Source organism: Callorhinus ursinus, unplaced genomic scaffold (genome assembly GCF_003265705.2).
Source record: "Callorhinus ursinus isolate GAN/ISIS: 27379988/994484 unplaced genomic scaffold, GSC_fseal_2.0 scaffold1, whole genome shotgun sequence".
Classification (NCBI taxonomy): domain Eukaryota; kingdom Metazoa; phylum Chordata; class Mammalia; order Carnivora; family Otariidae; genus Callorhinus; species Callorhinus ursinus.
In genome coordinates, this window is record NW_027397063.1 from 145,599,807 (window position 1) to 145,622,327 (window position 22,521).

A 22,521-nucleotide genomic window follows, 5' to 3' on the forward strand; every position below is an offset into this window, starting at 1 on the left:
TTTTCAGTCCCTGCCATTTTAGTTTCAGAAAAGGCAGACATGAGAGTATCTCAACAACAGAACAGCGGGAACCTGACCACACTTACCCTACACTAAAGCTATCCTAGAGTTTTCCACCTCTCTCTGTTAGGGACCATGCTGCCATAGTTCCTGGCATACAGCAGGCCTTCAACAAATGTTTGGTGAACAAATGAATGAAGAGATGCCAGTCAACCTTGACTCCTGTCTAGACACTTCCTGTTATGAAAAAGAGTAAAAGCTGCATCTGCAGATCACCCACTAGTCTAGAAGATGACTTTGTGTGAACCAGAAAAAAGCAAGGCCTAGAAAGGCACACAGTTTTGGACAGTACTATGTTATGCACTATCTCTGAAGAGATGGAGACTTTTTTCCAAAGGGACCCCCCCCCCCCCTTCATCACCCCCGACAGATGCAAAAATATGAGTATAAAAGGATATCACTTTTGTACAGAAAAAAAAAAAAAAAAAAAGATGCCCCTTCCTCTGGGCAGACTCAGCCCTACACTAGGGCCAAGGCTTGTCTGGCCAAGTGTAGACTAGATTCCATACCCCTGCTGATCAGAGGTGTACAATCACAAGCAATGGTCCTAAGTATTTAAAAAAGGATCTTTAAATACAAATTATCCATACTTGCAACATTTTTCAAAGTATCTCAATATGTAAAAACAGATTCCCAAAGAGACCAAAGATAAATAGTAGGCCCCTTCACAATTTAAAAAAAAAAGAGCCCTACCATTAAGATCGGACTTCTTAATAAAACATGTACTTTGTATTCACTTTAATAATCAGAATTCAAATGACTATGCTTTTATCATAAAAAAAACTGGATAAAATGTGTCATCAACAACTATGACAATTACCTGAAACAGCTTTAATAAACATATGATATTAATTAGTCTTTTGGTAAAGGCACATGATGAATGAATATATAGAGCACTGAAAACTTTTTGGTTGCTTCTCTCGAGAAAATCTAGCTTCAGTAAAATCACTTGATATTGACTATAAATGTTTTCTCCCCCTATGTAATACCATTATAAATTAACAAAAGCAGCTGGGACTACAACTGTATGAAGTAACAAAGTAGTGCATACTAATTCTGATTTTGCTCAGCAGAAACCATTTTTGCTTCTCTACTGAAAGCAGAAGAATCAAAGGACAAAAGCCATATAAGTTCTGAGTCACGTACAAGACACCAAAAAGAAAAAGGAGAGGGGGGTGACTGGCTAGCTTAATCAGTAGAGCATGCTACTCTTGTCTAGGGGTTGTAAGTTCAAGCCCCATGTTGGGTATAGAGACTACTTTTTTTTTTTTTTGAGACTACATTTTTATTTTATTTTTTTTTTTTTTTTTAAGATTCTATTTATTTATTTCACAGAGACAGACAGGGAGAGAGGGAACACAAGCAGGGGGAGGTGAGAGAGGGAGAAGGAGGCTTCCCGCCGAGCAGGGAGCCGAACAGGGCTTGATCCCAGGACCCTGGGATCATGACCTGAGCCGAAGGCAGACGCTCAACGACTAAGCCACCCAGGCGCCCCGAGACTACTTTTCTAAAAATGAGAGAGAGAAGAGGATACTAAGCAGGGATTTTCTTTATCCTAAGATAAAAAAGGGGCCAAACTGTTGCTGTTCTGTGGGTCTGCAGTCTCTGTTCCTCACAAATTAATCTAACCACCTTCCTTCTCCCTTCCCCCCATTTCTTTAAAGCATCTAACTGATATTCTTCGTTCCATCAGGTTCCCCCTACCTTTAGAGATTTGGGTTCTGTGCCCATTCAACTATGCAGTCTTCACTGCGGGGGCTCTTTTCCACTGAACCTCTGGTAGCTCACTTAATCCTACTCAGATATTATATGTGTTCACTTTGCCTGTCTACTCTGTTCTCATCTTGTGCCAATCTCTTAAGAAGCCTCTTAAGAGAGAAGCTCCAAAATACTGAAATTGAAGTGCTTCGTCATCTAAATCCTCACAGCCTACTTTCTATAGTCACAACACTTGTCTACCCTGTATTACAGTTCTCCCTGTATAGGTCTAATCTTCCACACTGGACCATAAATTGAAGGTAAAGGCTGTGTATGGTTCATTTGTTGATTTTTCAAAGTACCTAGCATAATGCCTTACAGAATAGGTACCCAAAGTCTTGGCTGAATAAATATATGAAATGTTTCTATAGAAAGACAAGACACAACACTGATAACTTCTGAGACCTACTACCCCAAGAAATTCACCTTTTTCAAGAAGTTTTCAGCAGACATAGCTTGCCCTTTGGCTTATTTCCCTGTGTACTTCATTCAGGATCTCTTATTCATAATCTACTACAGTGATCAGCCACTAAAGCGTATTTGCACCTTTGGACTTTCTGACTCACATGCCCCACTTATTGATTTTTCCCCTTCCTATCACAAATAGAAATGCTATAATGACGTTACCCACTTATTAACATGCACAGCTGGTTGATTTTCCCTTTAAAGATAGTTCCAGTGGAATACAGTAGATGGTGGTAGAGAATGATGTAACAAACAACAAAGAATTTATGGTCAGAAGAGCATCTGGTCAAATCCAGTCCTTCCACTTCAGGGAAGTTTCTAAGCTTCCAAGCCTCTCCCTTTTATAAAGCCTGAATTAAATACTGAACTTATAAAGTATCTAGAATATAGTACCAAGCTCAGGAAACATTCAATAAATAGAAATTATTATTACAAGATAGTAATATTTTAACTAATGTAATTACCTATTACACAGTGTATATACCATGCTACTTCAAATGTAACAACCTCAATTTACGTCTGCATTTTTGAAAAAATGGCAGTAAGAAATTGGCAATTAACTGTGTTCATAATGGCTTGAACATAGTTTTCATAAGCAGATGACCACCCACATCAAAATGTATCTGCTTACCTCACTGCCCTGCATGGTCTTCGCTGGGTTAGCAGAAGGGATGGCAGCATTCAGCTCAGGCTCCGGCTTACACAGAAGTGCAATGGTGTCACGGTGAGACTGATAACGCTCTTTCACTTGCCCATCTGCTTGCACAGCTTTATCCAAAACTGCTCTGAAGTTGGTTCCCTCTGTGGGGGAAAAAAAATGCTACCAGAGTACAGCAATGACTTTAACAGCTGGTTATACTTTTAGTTCTGCTCTCCAACTTTACTTTTTACCCCTCTTCTATGGGCCCTGATTCATTATATAACAGAAATTGAGCTCCTGTCACTCTTGGCATTTTTGTTTCTGGCAAAGCACAGGTATACCTTAAAATACATTTGTGGTTACTATCCACCAAATAAAAGCTAATTGACATTAGTCTAATAATTTCCTACAATTCATTAATATAGAAAGAAATCAGTCACTCCAAAAATTATTACAACTTACTTAAAAAGTATTCCCTTCTCAAAGGATCACTGCTTCAACTTGACTTAAAAGAACAGATACATTTTTAGAAAAAATGTCAATAGTATTAATTATATAATAACAAATAAATAATAAAGTCTCTAGCTACCATAAAGACACTTATTTTAGCAAACACAAATCTTAATAATTAAAGTCTTAAAAAATAATAATTTGACTTCAATTTAACTGGAAAACTCACCTTTTACCATCCCCTACTAAGTGAAATGAAATTACAAAACCATATTTATATATATAATATGATCTCATTTAGGGGTGCCTGAGTGGCTCAGTCAGTTTGAGTGTCCAACTCTTGGTTTCGGCTCAGGTTACGATCTCAAGATCATGAGATCGAGCCCTATATCACACACCACGTTCAGTGGGGAATCTTCTTGAGATTCTCTCTACCCTTCCCCAACTTGCACATTCTCTCTTTCTCTCTCTCTCTCAAAAAAATAAATAAAATCTTTAAAAAAACTGATCTCATTTATTTATGCATACAGCTTAATAGCAGTTCCTGGAACCCGTAATACCTAGTGGTTATAGAAATGCTCTAAAAAAAAAAGACTTGGGACTAGGAAAACAGAGTGACAGAATCATTTTCATTTTTACTTTATTATTATTTTTTAAGATTTTATTTATTTATTTGACAGAGAGACAGCGAGACAGGGAACACAAGCAGGGGGAGTGGGAAAGAGAGAAGCAGGCTTCCCACCGAGCATGGAGCCCAATGTGGGGCTCGATCCCACGACCCTGAGATCATGACCTGAGTCGAAGGCAGTCGCTTAACCAACTGAGCCACCCAGGCGGCGCCCCTTTACTTGATTATTTTTAAGAATTTTGGGGGCATGTGGGTGGCTCAGCCAGTTGGATGTCCGACTCTTGATATCAGATCGGGTCATGATCTCAGGGTCATGAGATCGAGCCCCAGGTCAGGCTCTGTGCTCATCAGGAGTCTGCCTGAGATTCTCTCCTTCTCCTTCTGCATACACACCCCTACCATGAGCTTAATCTTTTTAAAAAAACAATTTTTTAGAGTTTTTAAGACTCTGAAATTCTTATAATGAACATGAATTACACCTCTGTTATTTTTTATCTTACACTGAACTGAGGAAAAACACCTATGCTTTCACAATAGCAGTTTCATTAAAAACAGGTTTACAACTGTCCCTAATTTAATCAAGCAAAAATGTGGATCCAAATTGGGAATTTATATGGGCACCTGGATGACTCAGTCAGTGGAGCATGCAACTTACAATCTCAGGATTGTGAATTCAGTATAAAGATTACTTAAAAATAAAATCTTAAAAAAAAAATTGGTAATTTATTCAAGTGAAAGCCATTTATACACATTTTTACCTGCTCTTAAAGGCTTATAGAGTTCATTAGATGGTGTCCTTTGCCAGCGTTCCTTGAATTTTGCTCTTAAATCATTGTCAGTTGCTTCTTCTTCATCCAACAATCTTAATGACTTTTAAAAAGGAAGCAAAGTAACAATGAAATATCATTTCTGGTATAAAAAAATTAAAACATTTTTTAAGTGATCAGACTCAATAAAGGTGAGAATTAAAGGATGGGAATACCCCTACTTTACTGGCTGGAATATAAAATGCTACAACAATTTTTCTTGCACAAATCCAAGTTATAACATATTGAACAAAGTCTTATAAAATTTAAGGCTAGGTTAGCCATTACCTTACTCAGTAAATTAAAAACAAAGAAAAACTAAGAGATTATGTATATCCATACACCAAGACTACTTTAAATATTCTTCTTAAGATTAAAATAAATAGAAAGCCTTTAGACCTTAGATGCCATAAACAAAACAAAGAGAAAGACATTAATTTATCCACATGAAAATCAAAGATTTAGACTTCCATCCCACTATAGTGGAGAACTTACCTAATTTGGGGAAGGAAACAGGCATCAAAATCCAGAAGGCACAGAGAACACCCCCCTCAAAATCAATAAAAACAGGTCAACACCCAACATCTAACAGTAAAACTTAACGAGTCTCAGAGACAAAGAGAAAACCCTGAAAGCAGCTCGGGAGAAGAGATCTGTAACCTACAATGGTAGAAACATTAGATTGCCAACAGACCTATCCACAGAGACCTGGCAGGCCAGAAAGGACTGGCAAGATATATTCAGAGCACTAAATGAGAAAAATATGCAGCCAAGAATACTATATCCAGCTAAGCTGTCATTGAAAATAGAAGGAGAGATAAAAAGCTTCCAGGACAAACAAAAACTAAAGGAATTTGCAAACACGAAACCAGCCCTACAAGAAATATTGAAAGGGGTCCTCTAAGCAAAGAGGAAGCCTAAAAGTAACATAGACCAGAAAGGAACACAGACAATGTACGGTAACAGTCACCTTACAGGCAATACAATGGCACTAAATTCATATCTTTCCATAGTTACCCCGAATGTAATGGGCTCAATGCCCCAATCAAAGGACACAGGCTATCAGATTGGATAAAAAAAAAAAAAAAAAAAAAAAAAAAGACCCATCGATATGCTGTCTGCAAGAGACTCATTTTAGACCCAGAGATACCCCCAGATTGAAAGTGAGGGGGGTGGAAAACCATTTACCATGCTAATGGACACCAAAAGAAAGCTGGGGTGGCAGTCCTTATGTCAGACAAATTAGATTTTAAACCAAAGACTATAATATAAGAAAAGAAGAAGGACACTATATCCTACTTAAAGGGTCTATCCAACAAGAAGATCTAACAATTGTAAATATCTATGCCCCTAACATGGGAGCAGCCAGTCATATAAGCCAATTAATAACAAAATCAAAGAAACACATCAACGACAATACAATAATAGTAGGGGACTTTAACACCCCCCTCATGGAAACGGACAGATCATCTAAGCAAAAGATCAACAAGGAAATAAAGGCTTTAAATGACACACTGGACCAGATGGGACTTGACAGATATATTCAGAACATTCCATCCCAAAGCAACAGAATACACATTCTTCTCTAGTGCCCATGGAACATTCTCCAGAATAGATCACATCTCACATCCTAGGTCACAAATCAGGTCTCAACCAGTACCAAAAGATTGGGATCATTCCCTGCAAATTTTCAGACCACAATGCTTTGAAACTAGAACTCAATCACAAGAGGAAAGTCGGAAAGAACTACGTGGAGGCTGAAGAGCATCCTACTAAAGAATGAATGGGTCAACCAGGAAATTAAAGAAGAATTAAAAAAAATTCATGGAAACCAATGAAAATGAAAACACAAGTGTTCAAAATCTTTGGGATGCGGCAAAGGCGGTCCTAAGAGGAAAGTATATAGCAATACAAGCCTTTCTCAAGAAACAAGAAAGGTCTCAAATACCCAACCTAACCCTACACCTAAAGGAGATGGAGAAAAAACAGCAAATAAGGCCTAAGCCCAGCAGGAGAAGAGAAATAATAAAGAGCAGAGCACAAATCAATGAAATAGATTCAAAAGAACAGTAGAACAGATCAACGAAACTAGAAGCTGGTTCTTTGAAAGAATTAGTAAGATTGATAAACCCCTGGCCAGACTTACCAAAAAGAAAAGAGAAACGACCCAAATAAATAAAATCACGAATGAAAGAGGAGAGATCACAACCAGCACCAAAGAAATATAAACAACTATAAGAACATATCATGAGCAACTATATGCCAACAAATTAAGACAATCTGGAAGAAATGGATGCATTCCTAGAGACCTATAAACTACCAAAACGGAACCAGGAAGAAAGAGAAAACGTGAACAGACCCATAACCAGTAAGGAAATGGAAGCAGTCATCCAAAATCTCCCAACAAACAAGAGCCCAGGGCCAGATGGCTTCCCAAGGGAATTCTACCAAACATTTAAAGAAGAATTAATACCCATGCTTCTGAAACTGTTCCAAAAAATAGAAATGGAAGGAAAACTTCCAAACTCATTTTATGAGGCCAGCATTACCTTGATCCCAAAACCAAAGACCCCGTCAAAAAGGAGAACTACAGAACAATATCCCTGATGAACATGGGTGCAAAAATTCTCACCAAAATACTAGCCAATAGGATTCAACAGTACGTTGAAAGTATTATTCATCACAACCAAGTGCGCGATTATTCCTGGGCTGCCAAGGTTGGTTCAACATCCGCAAATCAATCAGTGTGATAGAATACATTAATAAAAGAAAGAACAAGATCCATATGATCCTCTCAATAGATGCAGAAAAAGCATTTGACAAAGTACAGCATCCTTTCTTGATTAAAACTCTTCAGAGTGTAGGGATAGAGGGTACATACCTCAATATCATAAAAACCATCTATGAAAAACCCACAGCGAATATCATTCTGAATCGGGAAAAACTGAGAGCTTTTTCCCCTAAGGTCAGGAACATGGCAGGGATGTCCACTATCACCACTGCTATTCCACATAGTACTAGAAGTCCTAGCCACAGCAATCAGACCACAAAAAGAAATAAAAGGCATCCGAATCGGCAGAGAAGAAGTCAAACTCTCACTCTTTGCAGATGATATGATACTTTATGTGGAAAACCCAAAAGACTCCACCCCAAAACTGCTAGAGCTCATACAGGCATTCAGTAAAGTGGCAGGATATAAAATCAATCCACAGAAATCAGTGGCATTTCTGTACACCAACAACAAAACAGAAGAAAGAGAAATTAAGGAGTCGATCCCATTTACAATTGCACCCAAAACCGTAAGATACCTAGGAATAAATCTAACCAAAGAGGCAAAGAATCTGTATTCAGAACACTATAGAATACTCATGAAAGAAATTGAGGAAGACACAAAGAAATGGAAGAACGTTCCGTGCTCATGGATTGGAAGAACAAATATTGTGAACATGTCTATGCTACCAGAGCAGTCTGCACATTTAATGCAATCCCTGTCAAAATACCATCAACTTTTTTCAAAGAGATGGAACAAATAAACCTAAAATTTGTATGGAACCAGAAAAGACCCCGAATAGCCAGAGGAATGTTGAAATAGAAAAGCAAAGCCGGTGGCATCACAATTCCGGACTTCAAGCTCTATTACAAAGCTGTCATCATCAAGACAGTATGGTACTGGCAAAACAACAGACACATAGATCAGTGGTACAGAACAGAGAACCCAGAAATGGACCCTCAACTCTATGGTCAACTAATCTTCGACAAGGCAAGAAAGAATGTCCAACGGAGAAAAGACAGTCTCTTCAACAAATGGTAGTGGGAGAATCGGACAGCCACATGCAGAAGAATGAAACTGGACCATTTCCTTACACCACACACAAAAACAGACTCGAAATGGATGAAAGACCTAAATGTGAGACAGGAATCCATCAGAATCCTAGAGGAGAACACAGGCAGCAATGTTTTCCACCTCAGCCGCAGCAACTTTTTCCTAGACACATCGCCAAAGGCAAGGGAAGCAAGGGTAAAAGTGAACTATTGGAAATTCATCAAGATAAAAACCTTTTGCACAGCAAAGGACACAGTCAACAAACCCAAAAGACAACTGACAGAATGGGAGAAGATATTTGCAAACGGCGTGTCAGATAAAGGGCTAGTATCCAAAATCTATAAAGAACTTAACACCCAAAGAACAACTAATCCAGTGTAGAAATGAGCAGAAGACACGAACAGACATTTCTGCAAAGACATCCAAATGGCCAACAGACACATCCAAATGGCCAACAATTATGTGCTCCACATAACTCGGCATCAGGGAAATCCAAATCAAAACCTCAATGAGATACCACCTCACACCAGTCAGAATGGCTAAAATTAATAAGTCAGGAAACGACAGATGTTGGTGACGATGCAGAGAAAGGGGAACCCTTCTACACTGTTGGTGGGAATGCAAGCTGGTGCAACCACTCTGAAAAACAGTACGGAGGTTCCTCAAAAAGTCAAAAATAGAGCTACCCTCTGACCCAACAATTGCACTACTGGGTATTTACCGCAAAGATACAAATTTAGTGATCCGAAGGAGTACATGCACCCCAATATTTATAGCATCAATGTCCACAATAACCAAACCAATGAAAGAGCCAAGAAGTCCATCAACAGATGAATGGATAAAGATGTGGTGTGTGTGTGTGTATATATATATATATATATATATATACACACAAGGGAATATTATACAGCCATAAAAAAACACGAAATCTTGCCATTTGCAACGACGTGGATGGAACTAGAGGCCTTTATGCTAAGCGAAAATGGTCTATCAGAGAAATACAATTATCATATGATCTCACTGATATGAGGAATTTGAGAAACAAGACAGAGGATAATAGGGGAAGGGAGGAAAAAATGAAACAAGATGAAACCAGAGAGGGAAACAAACCATAAGACACTTTTTTTTTTTTTTTAAGATTTATTTATTATTTTTGAGAGAGAGAGAGAGTACATGAGAGGGGGGAGGGTTAGAGGGAGAAGCAGGCTCCTTGCCGAGCAGGGAGCCCGATGCGGGACTCGATCCCAGGACTCCAGGATCATGACCTGAGCCAAAGGCAGTCACCCAACCAACTGAGCCACCCAGGCGCCCCAACCATAAGACACTCTTAATCTCAGGAAACAAACTGAGGGTTGCTGGAGTGGTGGGGAATGGGAGGGATGGAGGGGCTGGGTGATGGACACTGGGGAGAGTATGTGTTATGGTGAGGACTGTGAATTGTGTAAGACTGATGAATTACAGACCTGTACCTCTGAAACAAATAATACATTATATGTTTAAAAAAAAAAAGTAGGAAGGGAAAAATGAAGGGGGGGAATCAGAGGGGGAGACGAACCATGAGAGACTATGGATTCTGAGAAACAAACTGTAGGTTTTAAAGAGGAGGCATGGTGGGGGGATGGGTTAGCCTGGTGATGGGTATTAAGGAGGGCACATATTGTATGGAGCACTGGGTGTTATATGCAAACAATGAATCATGGAACACTACATCAAAAACTAATGATGTATGGTGACTAACATAATAAAATAAAATTTTTTTAAAGAAAGCTACAAAACACTGATGAAAGGAATTAAAGAAGACCTAACTAAATGGAAAGACATTCTGTCCATATTCATGGATTGGAAAATTTAATATTGTAAAGATTGGCAATACTCCCTAGGTTGGTCTAAACTTTCAGTCCAACCGCTATCAAACTATTAACTTTAGGATTTTGTATATATAAAGGTTACATCAAAAGCACAATGAGATACCACTTCATACCCACAAGGATGGCTATAATTAAAAAACAGAACAATTAGGGGCGCCTGGGTGGCTCAGTCGGTTAAGTGTCTGTCTGCAGCTCAGGTCATGATCCCAGGGTCCTGGGATCGTGCCCCACATCAGGCTCCCTCCTCAGTGGAGCCTGTTTCTCCCTCTCCCTCTGCCTGCTGCTCCCCCTGCTTGTGTGCTCTCTTTCTCCAACAAATAAATAAAATTAAAAAAAAAAAAGAACAATTTAAGGGTCAGAAAGGATATAAAGAAACTTTACACACTGCTGCTAAGAATGTAAAACGGTGCCACTGCTCTGGAAAACAGTTTGGTAGTTCCTCAAAAAGTTGAACATGAAATTCCTGTATGACTCAAAAACTCCACTCATCTCTATATATGCAAGAGAATTTAAAACAGGTGCTTAATAAAAAAAAAAAAACTTGTTCACAAATAGCATTATTAATAACCAGAAAAAGCAAAACATCCCAATATCTATTACTGATGAATAGATAAACAAAATGTGATACCTCCACACAATGAAGTGTTAGTCAGCTGTAAGAAAAAATGAAGTGCTGGTGCTACAACATGGAGGAACCTGGAAACATTATTCTAAGTGACAGAGGTGAGAGTGCACATACTGTTTATGATTCCATTTATATGAAATGTCCAAAATAAGCAAATCCACAGAGACAGAATCAGAGTAGTGGCTGAGCAGGGTCAAGGGGGAATGAAGAGTGACTGCTAATGAGAATGGAGTTTCCTTGCAGGTGATGGAAAGACTCTGAAATTAGACAGTGTTGGTGACTGTACAACACCGCAAACATACTAAGAGCCACTGTCGTGTATACTGTAAAGAGGTTAAAATGATGAATTTTATGTTACACAAATTTTACCTCAAAAACAGACAGGCAGTTGTGAAATAAATATAGGGGATTTTTTAAAAGAATTAGGTATGTTGAAAACAAGAGGTATCAATAAAATAAAAAAACCACTCTATAGGGTGGCTGAAAAGCACAAAAAGCACACTAACTAACCAATTACTGAGCTGGAAGGCCGGCCTGAGGCAGTCTCCCAGAATGAGAGCACAAAGAGAAAACATAGAAGAAATGTTGAATGATATGAAAATTGATCATCATTAAAGAACCACCAACCATCTGACAGAAATTCATTAGGAGAGGGCAGAGAAAAAGAAGTAACTAAAGAAACAGAATCCATGGGCAGGGATCAAAGGTTAAAGGGCCCGACAGGTCCCTAGCAAAGATATATTACTTAAAAAATAAATTAATGGATACTTCAAAATTTCTGAAAATCAAGCCTAATTTCTAAAAGCTACCAGAGAGAAATGAACACTCAAAAAAGAGGACCAGCTTCACAACCTTACTTCTCTCAACTCACAACTTACTTAAAATGAGACTCTCCAAGTACAGTTGACAGAGTAATAGTGACTACTTCAAAAGGCTGTTAGAAACATCAATAAGATAAATAAAAGTACCTCATATTAAGATAGGCAGACAACAGACATATAGCATATGTCAGTACATATTAGTGTGTACACTAATAATGCCACTTTTTAATTATAAGATAAGCTTTTTACACATTAATATTTCTAATGAAGATGCTCCTCACAACTGATGATATATAGTATTTCAATAGGCAATGTTCTTTTTCCATAAAACTTGTTTCAAAATCAAATATGCATCTTCTAATCAATTACATCTTAAAATCAAGGAAATATAGTAATATTTAAATAACTACTAACTAGCAGGCACATGCCTGATCCCGCTTCACAGCTATCTTATGTGATAAATACTATTATCCCATTTTTTTCGATAAGTAAACTGAAACATGAAGATGTTACATAATCTGCCCAGGGCCACAGCTAAGAAAACTGGGGATCAAGTTCAAATATAACTCCAATATTCAATAATAGTTCATTATTATAACTTCTACTTACTAAATGCCCCAGACTGCTATCTGACTTGCTATACATACTGCATTTTCCAGGGTTTGTCTTCTCCCTATCAAGACAATTACTTCTTGCTGCTTTCATGTACATGTGATCTTAAACAAACTCTCCACTTTTTTCTCCCTTTGTCTATCTACTATTCTAACATCCTTTCAAGTGGAACACCAGATAACAAGCTTGCTTGACCCAATAATCAACAAATTTTAAAGGACTATAAAGCATTCTCTTGAATAAAGTCTATGACCTCAAGAGCAGTGTCTGTCAAATATTAATGGGCACACAAATCACCCTGGAATCTTGTTAAATGCAACTCCTGATTCAGAGGTCTGAGATGGGGTCTGAGATTCTGCTTGTCGAGAAGCTCAGCACAGCAAGGCTTTGGTACTGATATATAACATCAATTCTATTTGCTTTCAATTTTCTGATTATTGACTACATCTACATAGATGAGGTTGGTAACACTGAAGGTGTAATTAATGTAGAACCCCTCATGAATCAGATTCCCCAGGCCAATACTACAGTAAGTTTTCATTTAAGTTTCCTGACCTTTTTCAATAGCTAATAAGACACCACCACCATCACCATATCATTTAGTATAATCACAATGATCCTTTTAAAGGGTAATCCTTTAAAAAAAAAAAAAAAACAAAAAAAACCAGGAGGTAAATATTCTCATCCCCAAGGTTCACACTGTCTTAAGTACAGATGACCCTTGAATAACACAGGTCTGAACTTTGTAGGTCCACCTACAAGTGGATTTTTTTATAGTACAGTATTATAAATCTGTGATTTTTATGATTTTCTTTGATTTTAGTAACATTTCCTATTCCTAGCTTACTTTACTCTAAGAATACAGTATATAATATATATAACATACAAAATATGTGTTAATCAACTGTTTGTTACCAGTGAGGCTTCCAAAGTCAACAGTAGGCTATGAGTAGTTATGTTTGGGGGAATCAAAAGTTATACTCAGATTTCTGACTGCATAGAGTACTTAAGTACTCTTCCCCTCTCCCAAAGTATTTGGAAATGATGTAAATATAATATCCCCTGAAAATTAACTGAAAAATTAAAATATCATAGATTAAAGCACTGACAACAGAAGTTACCTAAAAGACATGACTCCTAAACTGGCAAAAGCCACTATAACCATTTTGAATATATTTATCATTAAAAGAAGAAATGAATTAATGAGGGGAAAGAGGTGAAGGTACAATAAAAAATAACTGTCAAACAGTTGACTTTAGCCAAAAAACTTTAGTGTTCCATTCCTATTGATAAAATGCCCTCTCTACTAGAAGATGGAAGCAGTGGGCTTACAAAACATTTGATGGCCTAACTTCCTTAGTCTGATTCCACGTTTACCAAGAAATCTAATCTTTCATAGAAAAGAAATCATTAGTTATGAAGGCTCTGAACAGTTTGTATGATAGCAATTTCTCATGGTATATCAATATTACATCATGGTCACATGAGTTTCATTAATGTGCATTTATATACCCTTAAGACATGTACGAACCTATTCTCAATCAGAATTCCTCTTGAAGCTGAAAGGCAGCTCTGGGCCACATTAAGTTCATCAGGATGGTGAGTATTACCCTACAAAACCCAATAGAAGAAAGCATCCAGTCCTAATTTCTGCTGGACACCAAGGGGTAAAACAGTTTTTACTTGAAAAAACAAATCTCTTAAAACATACCTCATCTAGGATTTCTCTATTTCTCTGTAGTAGTTCAGGTAGCTCTTTGATCAACTGATCAACAGTCTGGATGCCTCCCTGTTCAATCACAGACGTGGACTTAGTCAATATAGACTGAGGTACAGTATCTCCAGATATATCTTCAATTGCTGCTGGAAGATTAAGGGAAGCTAACACCCTGAAAAAATGAGATACTGTGTCATCTAGAGGTCTAAATCATCTTTAAAACATTAATCTCCTATATATCCTAATCAATAGCAATGGAGTTAGCACCCCAAAAAAGTGATTACCCTCATCAATGGAAAAATAGAACAAAGATAAAGGGAAAAAAAAAGAAAAACAAACAAACAAAAAGAAAAAAACAGAAAATCAGTGATTGATAAAATTAAAACAAAACTATTAAAACATTAAGTTCACAGTTCAGAATTAAAAACCAAAAAAGTGGGGCGCCTGGTTGGCTCAGTCACTGAGCGTCTGCCTTCGGCTCAGGTCATAATCCCGGGGTCCTGGGATCGAACCCCACATCGGGCTCCCTGCTCGCCAGGAAGCCTGCTTCTCCCTCTCCCACTCCCCCTGCTTGTGTTCCCTCTCTCGCTGTGTCTCTGTCAAATGAATAAATAAAATCTTTAAAAAAAAAAGTAAGAAATATACATTAAAAAATACTAGCTACCTTGGGCTCACAGCTCAAACTTAACTTCTCTCAGTCTAAGTAATTAAAAGTCAAAATTCAGGGCACCTGGGTGGCTCAGTCAGTTAAGTGTCTGCCTTGCATCAGGCTCCTTGCTCAGCAGGGAGGCTGCTTCTCCCTCTCCCTCTGCACCAACCCCCCGCCCCACTCTTGCTTGCTTGCTTTCTCTCTCCCTGCTGAGCAATAAATAAAATCTTTTTTTTAAATAAATAAAATCTTAAAAAAAAAAGAAAAATCTCAATAACATATATCTAACAAAGGACTTGCTCTAAAATACATAAAGAACACGAAAAACTCAATTTAAAAAAATGAGCAAAAAATTTCAACAGACACTTCACATAGGATATATAAATGGCTAATAAGCACATGAAGAGTTACTCAACACCAGTAGTAATCACAGGAATGCAAATTAAGCCACAATGTGATACTGCTACACACACACTAAAATGAATAAAAGTGAAAAGACGGACAATACTAAGTGCTGCTGAGGGTACAGAGTCCCCAAAAAGCATGGGTGGGAATATGAACTGGAATAACCGCTTTGGAAAACAATCTGGCTATTCTGCGTGAAGTTAAGCATACACCAACCACACAACTCAGCAATTCTAAGCCTAGGTATTTACCCAAGATAAATAAAACATGTCCACACAAAGATCTGAGCATCAGTGCTCAGAGCAACTGAAATGTCCACCAACAGTGAGTTAACAAACTGCTATTTAACCATAAAATGAAATACTGCTCAGTAATAAAAAGGATCAAACTGACACAACATAGATAAATTTCAAAAACATTATGCTAAGTGAAAGAAGTCCAACACATTTTGACTATATACTGTGCTGTATGTACTGTGTTGCATACTATATATACTGTAGCAATACTACAATGTACTATATACAGCAATGTACATATAATGTAATACACATGCTATAATAATTACATTTATATTGAACTGTATAAAAAGTAAAACCAACCTAGAGTGACAGGGAGCAGACAACAGCGGCTAAGGGCCAGGGGAAGAAGGACTAAAGTGAAAGAGGCATGAATTTTTTAGGGTGATGGAAATGTTCTCTATCTTGATCACGGCGGTGGTGGTTACATGGGTATGAACATTTATCAGAAAGAACTGAACTATACACTTAAAATAGGTGTATTCTGTCGCATTTTATTGAAAATTATACTTAAGATATTTTAAAAACCAATGAATTATTTTTTTAGCCTTAATCCACCAGAAAACAAAAATTGGTTCAGAATACTGAATATACCATGTATCTTAACTTACAAGTTCATTTCTACTTCTCATTTCCCTCAAATAAATATCCCCGAAAATGCAAATTAGTAGTCAAAAATTCTCACTTTGTTTCAGTAATCAAATTTATCCCAAATACATTTGCTAGGGCTTAATAAATATAATATCCACAATAAGTACATATGTGTATTTGCTATTTCACGTATTCTTGACATTCAGCTCCGACTCAGAAAACTAAAATGTTCATAAACTATTTAGTTATAGAACAATCAAATAGAAAACATTAGAACTTTAGAGATACATTTATGAAAGTTAAGCTCTACCAACCCATTTGCCAAAGTGGTGGCTTCTCTCATTTGAGCAATTGATCTGTTAACCAAGTCAGCTTTCCTCTGATTATAGGCGGCCAATGACTGTTGCACTGACACAGGAACCATGTTCTCAAACAAATCTAAAATGAGGAATGAAAATTGATAATATTTTAAGACACAATTCCATCTGTAAAGTGAATGCTCATATTCCAATATTCACATAAAAAGTCTATAAATATTTAAAAATCAAAACCAAATCACTATTAAAAGTACAATAATGAAGAGAATTTTTACATCACTATATTCGAGGACAATGACAATGAAAACTTTTTCTTTGAACTTAATTTTCTTAACTTTTTAAGATGTGTTTGTCATTAAAAAGATCTTTGGTAAAGATGACTTAGGCATAAGAAAATACACTGTTCATTTGTTGATTAAACTGATTAAGCCTAGAGTGCCATGGTTTGATTTCTAGTTCCTTCCACCACTTTCTAGCTCTGCAACATTGGGCAAATTACATAAGCACTCTGTGCATCAATAACCTCATCAGTGTAAGAATATGGATTCTGAGTTACTGCCTGTACTTAAAAGAGTCCCTGGCACATGGTAAATACATTTTGTTTGCTAAATAGAAATAAGTAAGATAATCACCCTTTCCCAATAAATTAGAGTATTATTCTTGGGATCTCAGCTAGAGACTACTATACATTGAATATATCTACAATATCCAAGGATCCAATATCCAAGGATAACGTTTATCTCATACGACCGTAACTCCGTAAGTTTGTATGTTTAAAGTCATATTTATGAATGTTCATTTTTAATGGCAGAATCTTAAATAATGTAACAAATGTGAACAAAATGACAAATGCTTAAAGTCTATCATTACTCAAACACAGTTTCAAATTCTCTCTGTTGTATGCATATACTTTATTACCATTTACTTTCCATCTTGAAATTTCACTATAGATAAAACACTTCATATTTATTCTCATATTCATTAACATGAATGCAAATCATATTCAAAGCATACAACAGCAGCTATATGACTTTAGCTACAAAAAAAACCAAAACAGATTAAACTGGGGAAAAGATGAGTAAGATTAAAGCGTATCTGAATACTTGACATACCAGTGAATTTCTGGCTGATGGGTACACTGACTGGGGTAGATTTCACAAGTGTGGCTTTGCCAATAGGGTCTAGATCTTTAAGGTCTGGAACTCGATCATGATAAATGAAGTCATTATCCTTCCTTGCTGCAGTAAGGGCACGGCTGATTTTGTCAGAAAAATCTTTCACATTGACATATTCATCATAGCGAGATGCCACTGTTTTAATCAATTCTGCTGCATGCTAAAGAGAAAATGTTAAAAAAAAAATTTTTTTTCTTTTTCTCAACCAAGGATCTAAGCATTGGTTTTTCAAACAATCTTTGAGGACTTGCATTTCCAGGATTGTGGTCAACAGAATAACCTAGAAATTATCCCATCACAAAATACCAAAATATCAAAAATAAAGAATAAACCTAGTAGGCATCCCTCTAAATATATAAGTGAATTACCAAGAAAGTTAAAGAAATCCACTGGCCAGTAAGTATAAACTGACACTGAGGGAGAATGGCTGTCAAATATTTCTGAAACTCAAAGGACTAGCAATTAAAACACATTAAAAGTAGAGTGCCTGGGGGCGCGTGGGTGGCTCAGTCATTAAGCGTCTGCCTTTGGCTCAGGTCATGATCCCAGCGTCCTGGGATCGAGCCCCACATCGGGCTCCCTCCTCCATGGGATGCCTGCTTCTCCCTCTCCCCCTGCTTGTGTTCCCTCTCTTGCTGTGTTTCTGCCAAATAAATAAATAAAATCTTTAAAAAAAATAAAAATTTAAATAAAAGTGGGGTGCCTGGGTGGCCCAGTAAGTTAAGCATCCGAATCCTGTTTTCAGCTCAGGTGGCGATCTCACGGTGGTGGGACTGAGCCCCGCTATCAGGCTCCAAACGCAGCAGGGAAAACTGCTTCTCCCCCTCTCTTCCTCTCCCTCCCCTTTTGCTCCTCTCCCTCCCCTTTTGCCCCTCTCCCAGCTTGTGCATGCACTATTTCTCTCTCTCTCAAATAAATAAATCACACACACACAAATGAATAAGCGTGTTATCTCAGCATCGATAGGAATTTTTTTTTTTTTAAAAAGGTCTACCCTCACAATTCATAAGATGAACATATGCCTCACATAAATTTAAAGCTCTCAGGGCGCCTGGGTGGCTCAGTCGTTAAGCGTCTGCCTTCAGCTCGGGTCATGATCCCAGGGTCCTGGGATCGAGTCCCACATCGGGCTCCCTGCTCCTTGGGAGCCTGCTTCTCCCTCTGCCTCTCTCTCTCTCTCTCTCTCTCTCTTTCTCTCTCTGTCTCTCATGAATAAATAAATAAAATCTTAAAAAAAAAAAAAAAGCATCTGCCTTCGGCTCAGGTCATGATCCCAGAGTCCTGGGATCGAGCCCCACATCAGGCTCCCTGCTCCACAGGAAGCCTGCTTCTCCCTCTCCCACTCCCCCTGCTTCTGTTCCCTCTCCCGTTGTGTCTCTCTCTGTCAAATCATAAATAAAATTTTTTAAAAAAATATTACGTTACTAGTATTAATTTTGCTGGGTGGGATGACATTGTAGGTTTAGGGTTTTGTTTTGTTTTTTTTAAGACTTATCTATTAGAGATACACAGTAAAGTACTTAAGGATGAAATATGTGAAATACTCCAAAAAAATAAGAGGGTAAGGGAAATAAATGAAATACAAATAGCACAATACTGATAATCACTGGAGCTGGGCAATGGATATTTAATGACTCATTACTTTATATATTTTTTCAAATTTTCCATAATAAATATTTAAATAAAAGAAAATTCAAATAGAAGCATAAACAAAAAGATCAGGAAAATTTTATAATGAGAGATCATGATACCTATCAGGCATTAAAACACTCTATAAAGAGTCCATGATTAAAATGGTATGGAACTGGAACATGAACAGATAAGCCAATGAAACAGAATAAAAAGTTTAGAAATAGACCCAAATATTAGCGTGTGATAAAGCCAGAATCTCAAATCAGTGGAATAAGAAAGTCACTGTAATAAATGGTTTGGGGATAAGTCATTTGGAAAAAGAAAAACTGGATTCATACTTCACATATCAGGATAAATTCAAAGTGGATCAAAGATCCAAGTACAATATATGATAAATTATGGATGTATTATACTTTTATATCAGCAATCCTTTTATTTCTAGAAATTTAAGGTATACCTGTTGCTATGGACTAAACTCTTTACCCTGCCCCCAAAATTCATATGTTGACGCTCTAACCCTCAAAGTAATGGTACTTGGAAATGGGACTTTTGGAAGATTATGTTTAGATGAGGCCACGCGGGCAAAGCCGTCATGATGGGATTAGTGTCCTTTCGGAGGATGAACCAGAGAACGTGCTCTCCCGCCGCCCCCCATTGATGGAAGGACACAGAGAGAAGATGGCCAACAGTCTGCAAGCCAAGAAGAGAGCTCTCACCAGAACCTAACCACACTGACACCCTGGTCTCAGACTTCCAGCCTCTACAACTACGAGAAAATAAATTTCTGTTGTTCTAACCCTCAGTCTATGATTATGGAAGCCAGAGCCAAGACACCTACTGAAATAACAAAATGCCATGTGTACATAATTATTCACCGCAGTATTACTTGCAGCAAATCTTGGAAATATGCAAGTATCCAGCAACAGGGGACAGCAATAAACTGCTGTTTATACAATGAAGTACACCTCAGCTCTAAAGAAAAATAAGGAAGGGGTCTCTATTGCTATATTATGATTATACGTGCTGCCGAAGCGAGCACTCTATTGCTGTATTAAAATGGGGAGATCTTTAGGATATGTTGTTACATGATTAAAGCAAGACACACAGTACCTCATATGTAAGAATGGGGAGAGTTAAGAACATGCATTGTGCGTATTGTGTATGCATGTGTATGTATTTGCTTGTATTTCAAAGACAAAAAAGGGCGCCTGGGTGGCTCAGTTGGTTGAGCGACTGCCTTCAGCTCAGGTCATGATCCTGGAGTCCCGGGATCGAGTCCCGCATCGGGCTCCCTGCTTGGCAAGGAGGCTGCTTCTCCCTCTGACCTTCCCCCCCTCTCATGTGTTCTCTCTCTCTCTCATTCTCTCTCTCAAATAAATAAATAAAATCTTAAAAAAAAAAAAGATCTTTAAAAAAAAAAAAAAAAAAAAAAGACAAAAAATACTGAAACGATTAAATGAGAGTCTAACGGAAATTCCCGTTGGGGCAGTGGGAGAAAAGGACAGAGGAACAGGGCAGATGGGAAACAGAGAAAGGGTGAAGTGTACACCTTTATATGTACCTAATTTCCCCAATTTTTATTTCAAAAAATTTCAAGCCCACAGAAAAACTGAAAAAACAGAACAAGGAGTAACAACAGACCCACACTTAGGTTCAACAAGAGTTATCAATTTGCCAAAAAAAAAAAAAAAGTTATCAATTTGCCATATTTGCTTTTATCACTCTTTCCCATATATACACTTACATGTATTTTTTTTTTTTGCAGAATCATTTGAAACTAAGTACATCCATAAATATATAAGCATACATCTGGTAAGAACAATCTCCTTAATATCTACAAACTACTATCACAACTAATAACAAACAATACTTTCACAAAATCAGTTTTACTAGGTCCCTCATTAACGAATTAAGTATATCTAACACATATTCATTCTACAGTCACATTTTTGTAACTATTTTTATGTTTTTGAAAACTGTACTTTCTCTGCATTAGAGATTCCACCAAGATAATCAACTGTACAGCCTTCTGGAGCCAAATAAAGGGCACTGTCCAGGAAGGACAGCTCATGAGCCCTATGAGCCCAGGTACAATTTCTCTTGCCCCAAAAGTAAATCCCAAGCAACAGTCTTACCTTCACCGCTATTTTATCTATTGTTTTGATTTTCCTGACTCTGTGGATTTTGATTTTGTTTCTTGTTTGCTCATGACCAATGTTTCTTTTCCCCATTGCTGACAGCAATGACTGAAAAGCTAGTTTCATGGGGTGACCATTTAATGACCTCTATCAGGTTCATGGGGTACTCTGAGCCATAGACTTCAGAGAATATGATTTATTGGTCATCTTTTTCTATTTGTTCTCTTCACCTATTTCTGAGCTCAAATCAAGTAAAAAAAAAAAATCTCACACATGGCAAGAGGAACAGTCCCTTGAGATATGAATTAGTGTTCATATTCCATGTTAACTTTTGACCTATGACTAAAGCTAAAACTGAAGTCACTCTCAAGGGTTTGTGACTGAAAAAAAGTCTTTACCTCTCACTGTTCAAGTTTGAAACAGTTTCCTTTTTCCAGGGGGGATTTTAAATATTAAAATTTCAAAAGGAACTCTTATGTGACTGGTTTATAGACACTAAATAAGACCTTACTTGAAACTAATAGTCCTGAAATTCCCAGAAAATAAAGGAACTAAACTTCTAATACTTTAAATACGTTAGCTTGAAAAAAATCCTTCCCACAGAAACCACTTTTTCAAGAAGGATTTTTATGTAAAAATATAAGTTACTGTAATCAAAGTAAACTCTGGACAAATGAGATTATGTCTGAATATCTGTATTTTATTAGGAAGTATACCTCTCTCTGATTTTGTCCGTGTGAAGAATAAGCATACATTTTCTTTTTTATTAAGACTTCAGTTTCAGGGCACCTGGTGGCTATGTCAGGTAAGCGTCTGCCTTTGGCTCAGGCCATGATCTCAGGGTCCTGGGATGGAGCCCTGGTCAGCAAGGAGCCAGCTTTTCCCTCTCCCTCTGACCCACACTTATGCTTGTTCTCTCTCTCCAGTGCGCTCTCTCTCTCTCTCAAATAAATAAAATCTTTAAAAAAGAAAAAAAAGACTTGGGTTTCTTGCCCCATGAGAAGACTAATCTGAACTTCCCAAACGATATGTGCAGAGTATCTTC

General features: G+C 37.4%; 1 protein-coding gene across 3 annotated transcripts in view; it reads right to left on the reverse strand.

Annotated features, from left to right (window-relative positions):
* Positions 1–22,521, reverse strand: part of PDCD6IP (programmed cell death 6 interacting protein) — an 84,540-nt gene that overhangs the window by 32,480 nt on the left and 29,539 nt on the right. For all 3 annotated transcript variants that reach the window (XM_025884649.2, XM_025884648.2, XM_073902318.1), the window contains 5 exons: positions 17,644–17,866; positions 16,529–16,652; positions 14,268–14,445; positions 4,760–4,871; positions 2,915–3,084 (listed from right to left, as the gene is read on the reverse strand). In XM_025884649.2, coding sequence (XP_025740434.1) covers positions 2,915–3,084; positions 4,760–4,871; positions 14,268–14,445; positions 16,529–16,652; positions 17,644–17,866 — 807 coding nt within the window. The remainder of the gene's footprint in view (positions 1–2,914; positions 3,085–4,759; positions 4,872–14,267; positions 14,446–16,528; positions 16,653–17,643; positions 17,867–22,521) is intronic.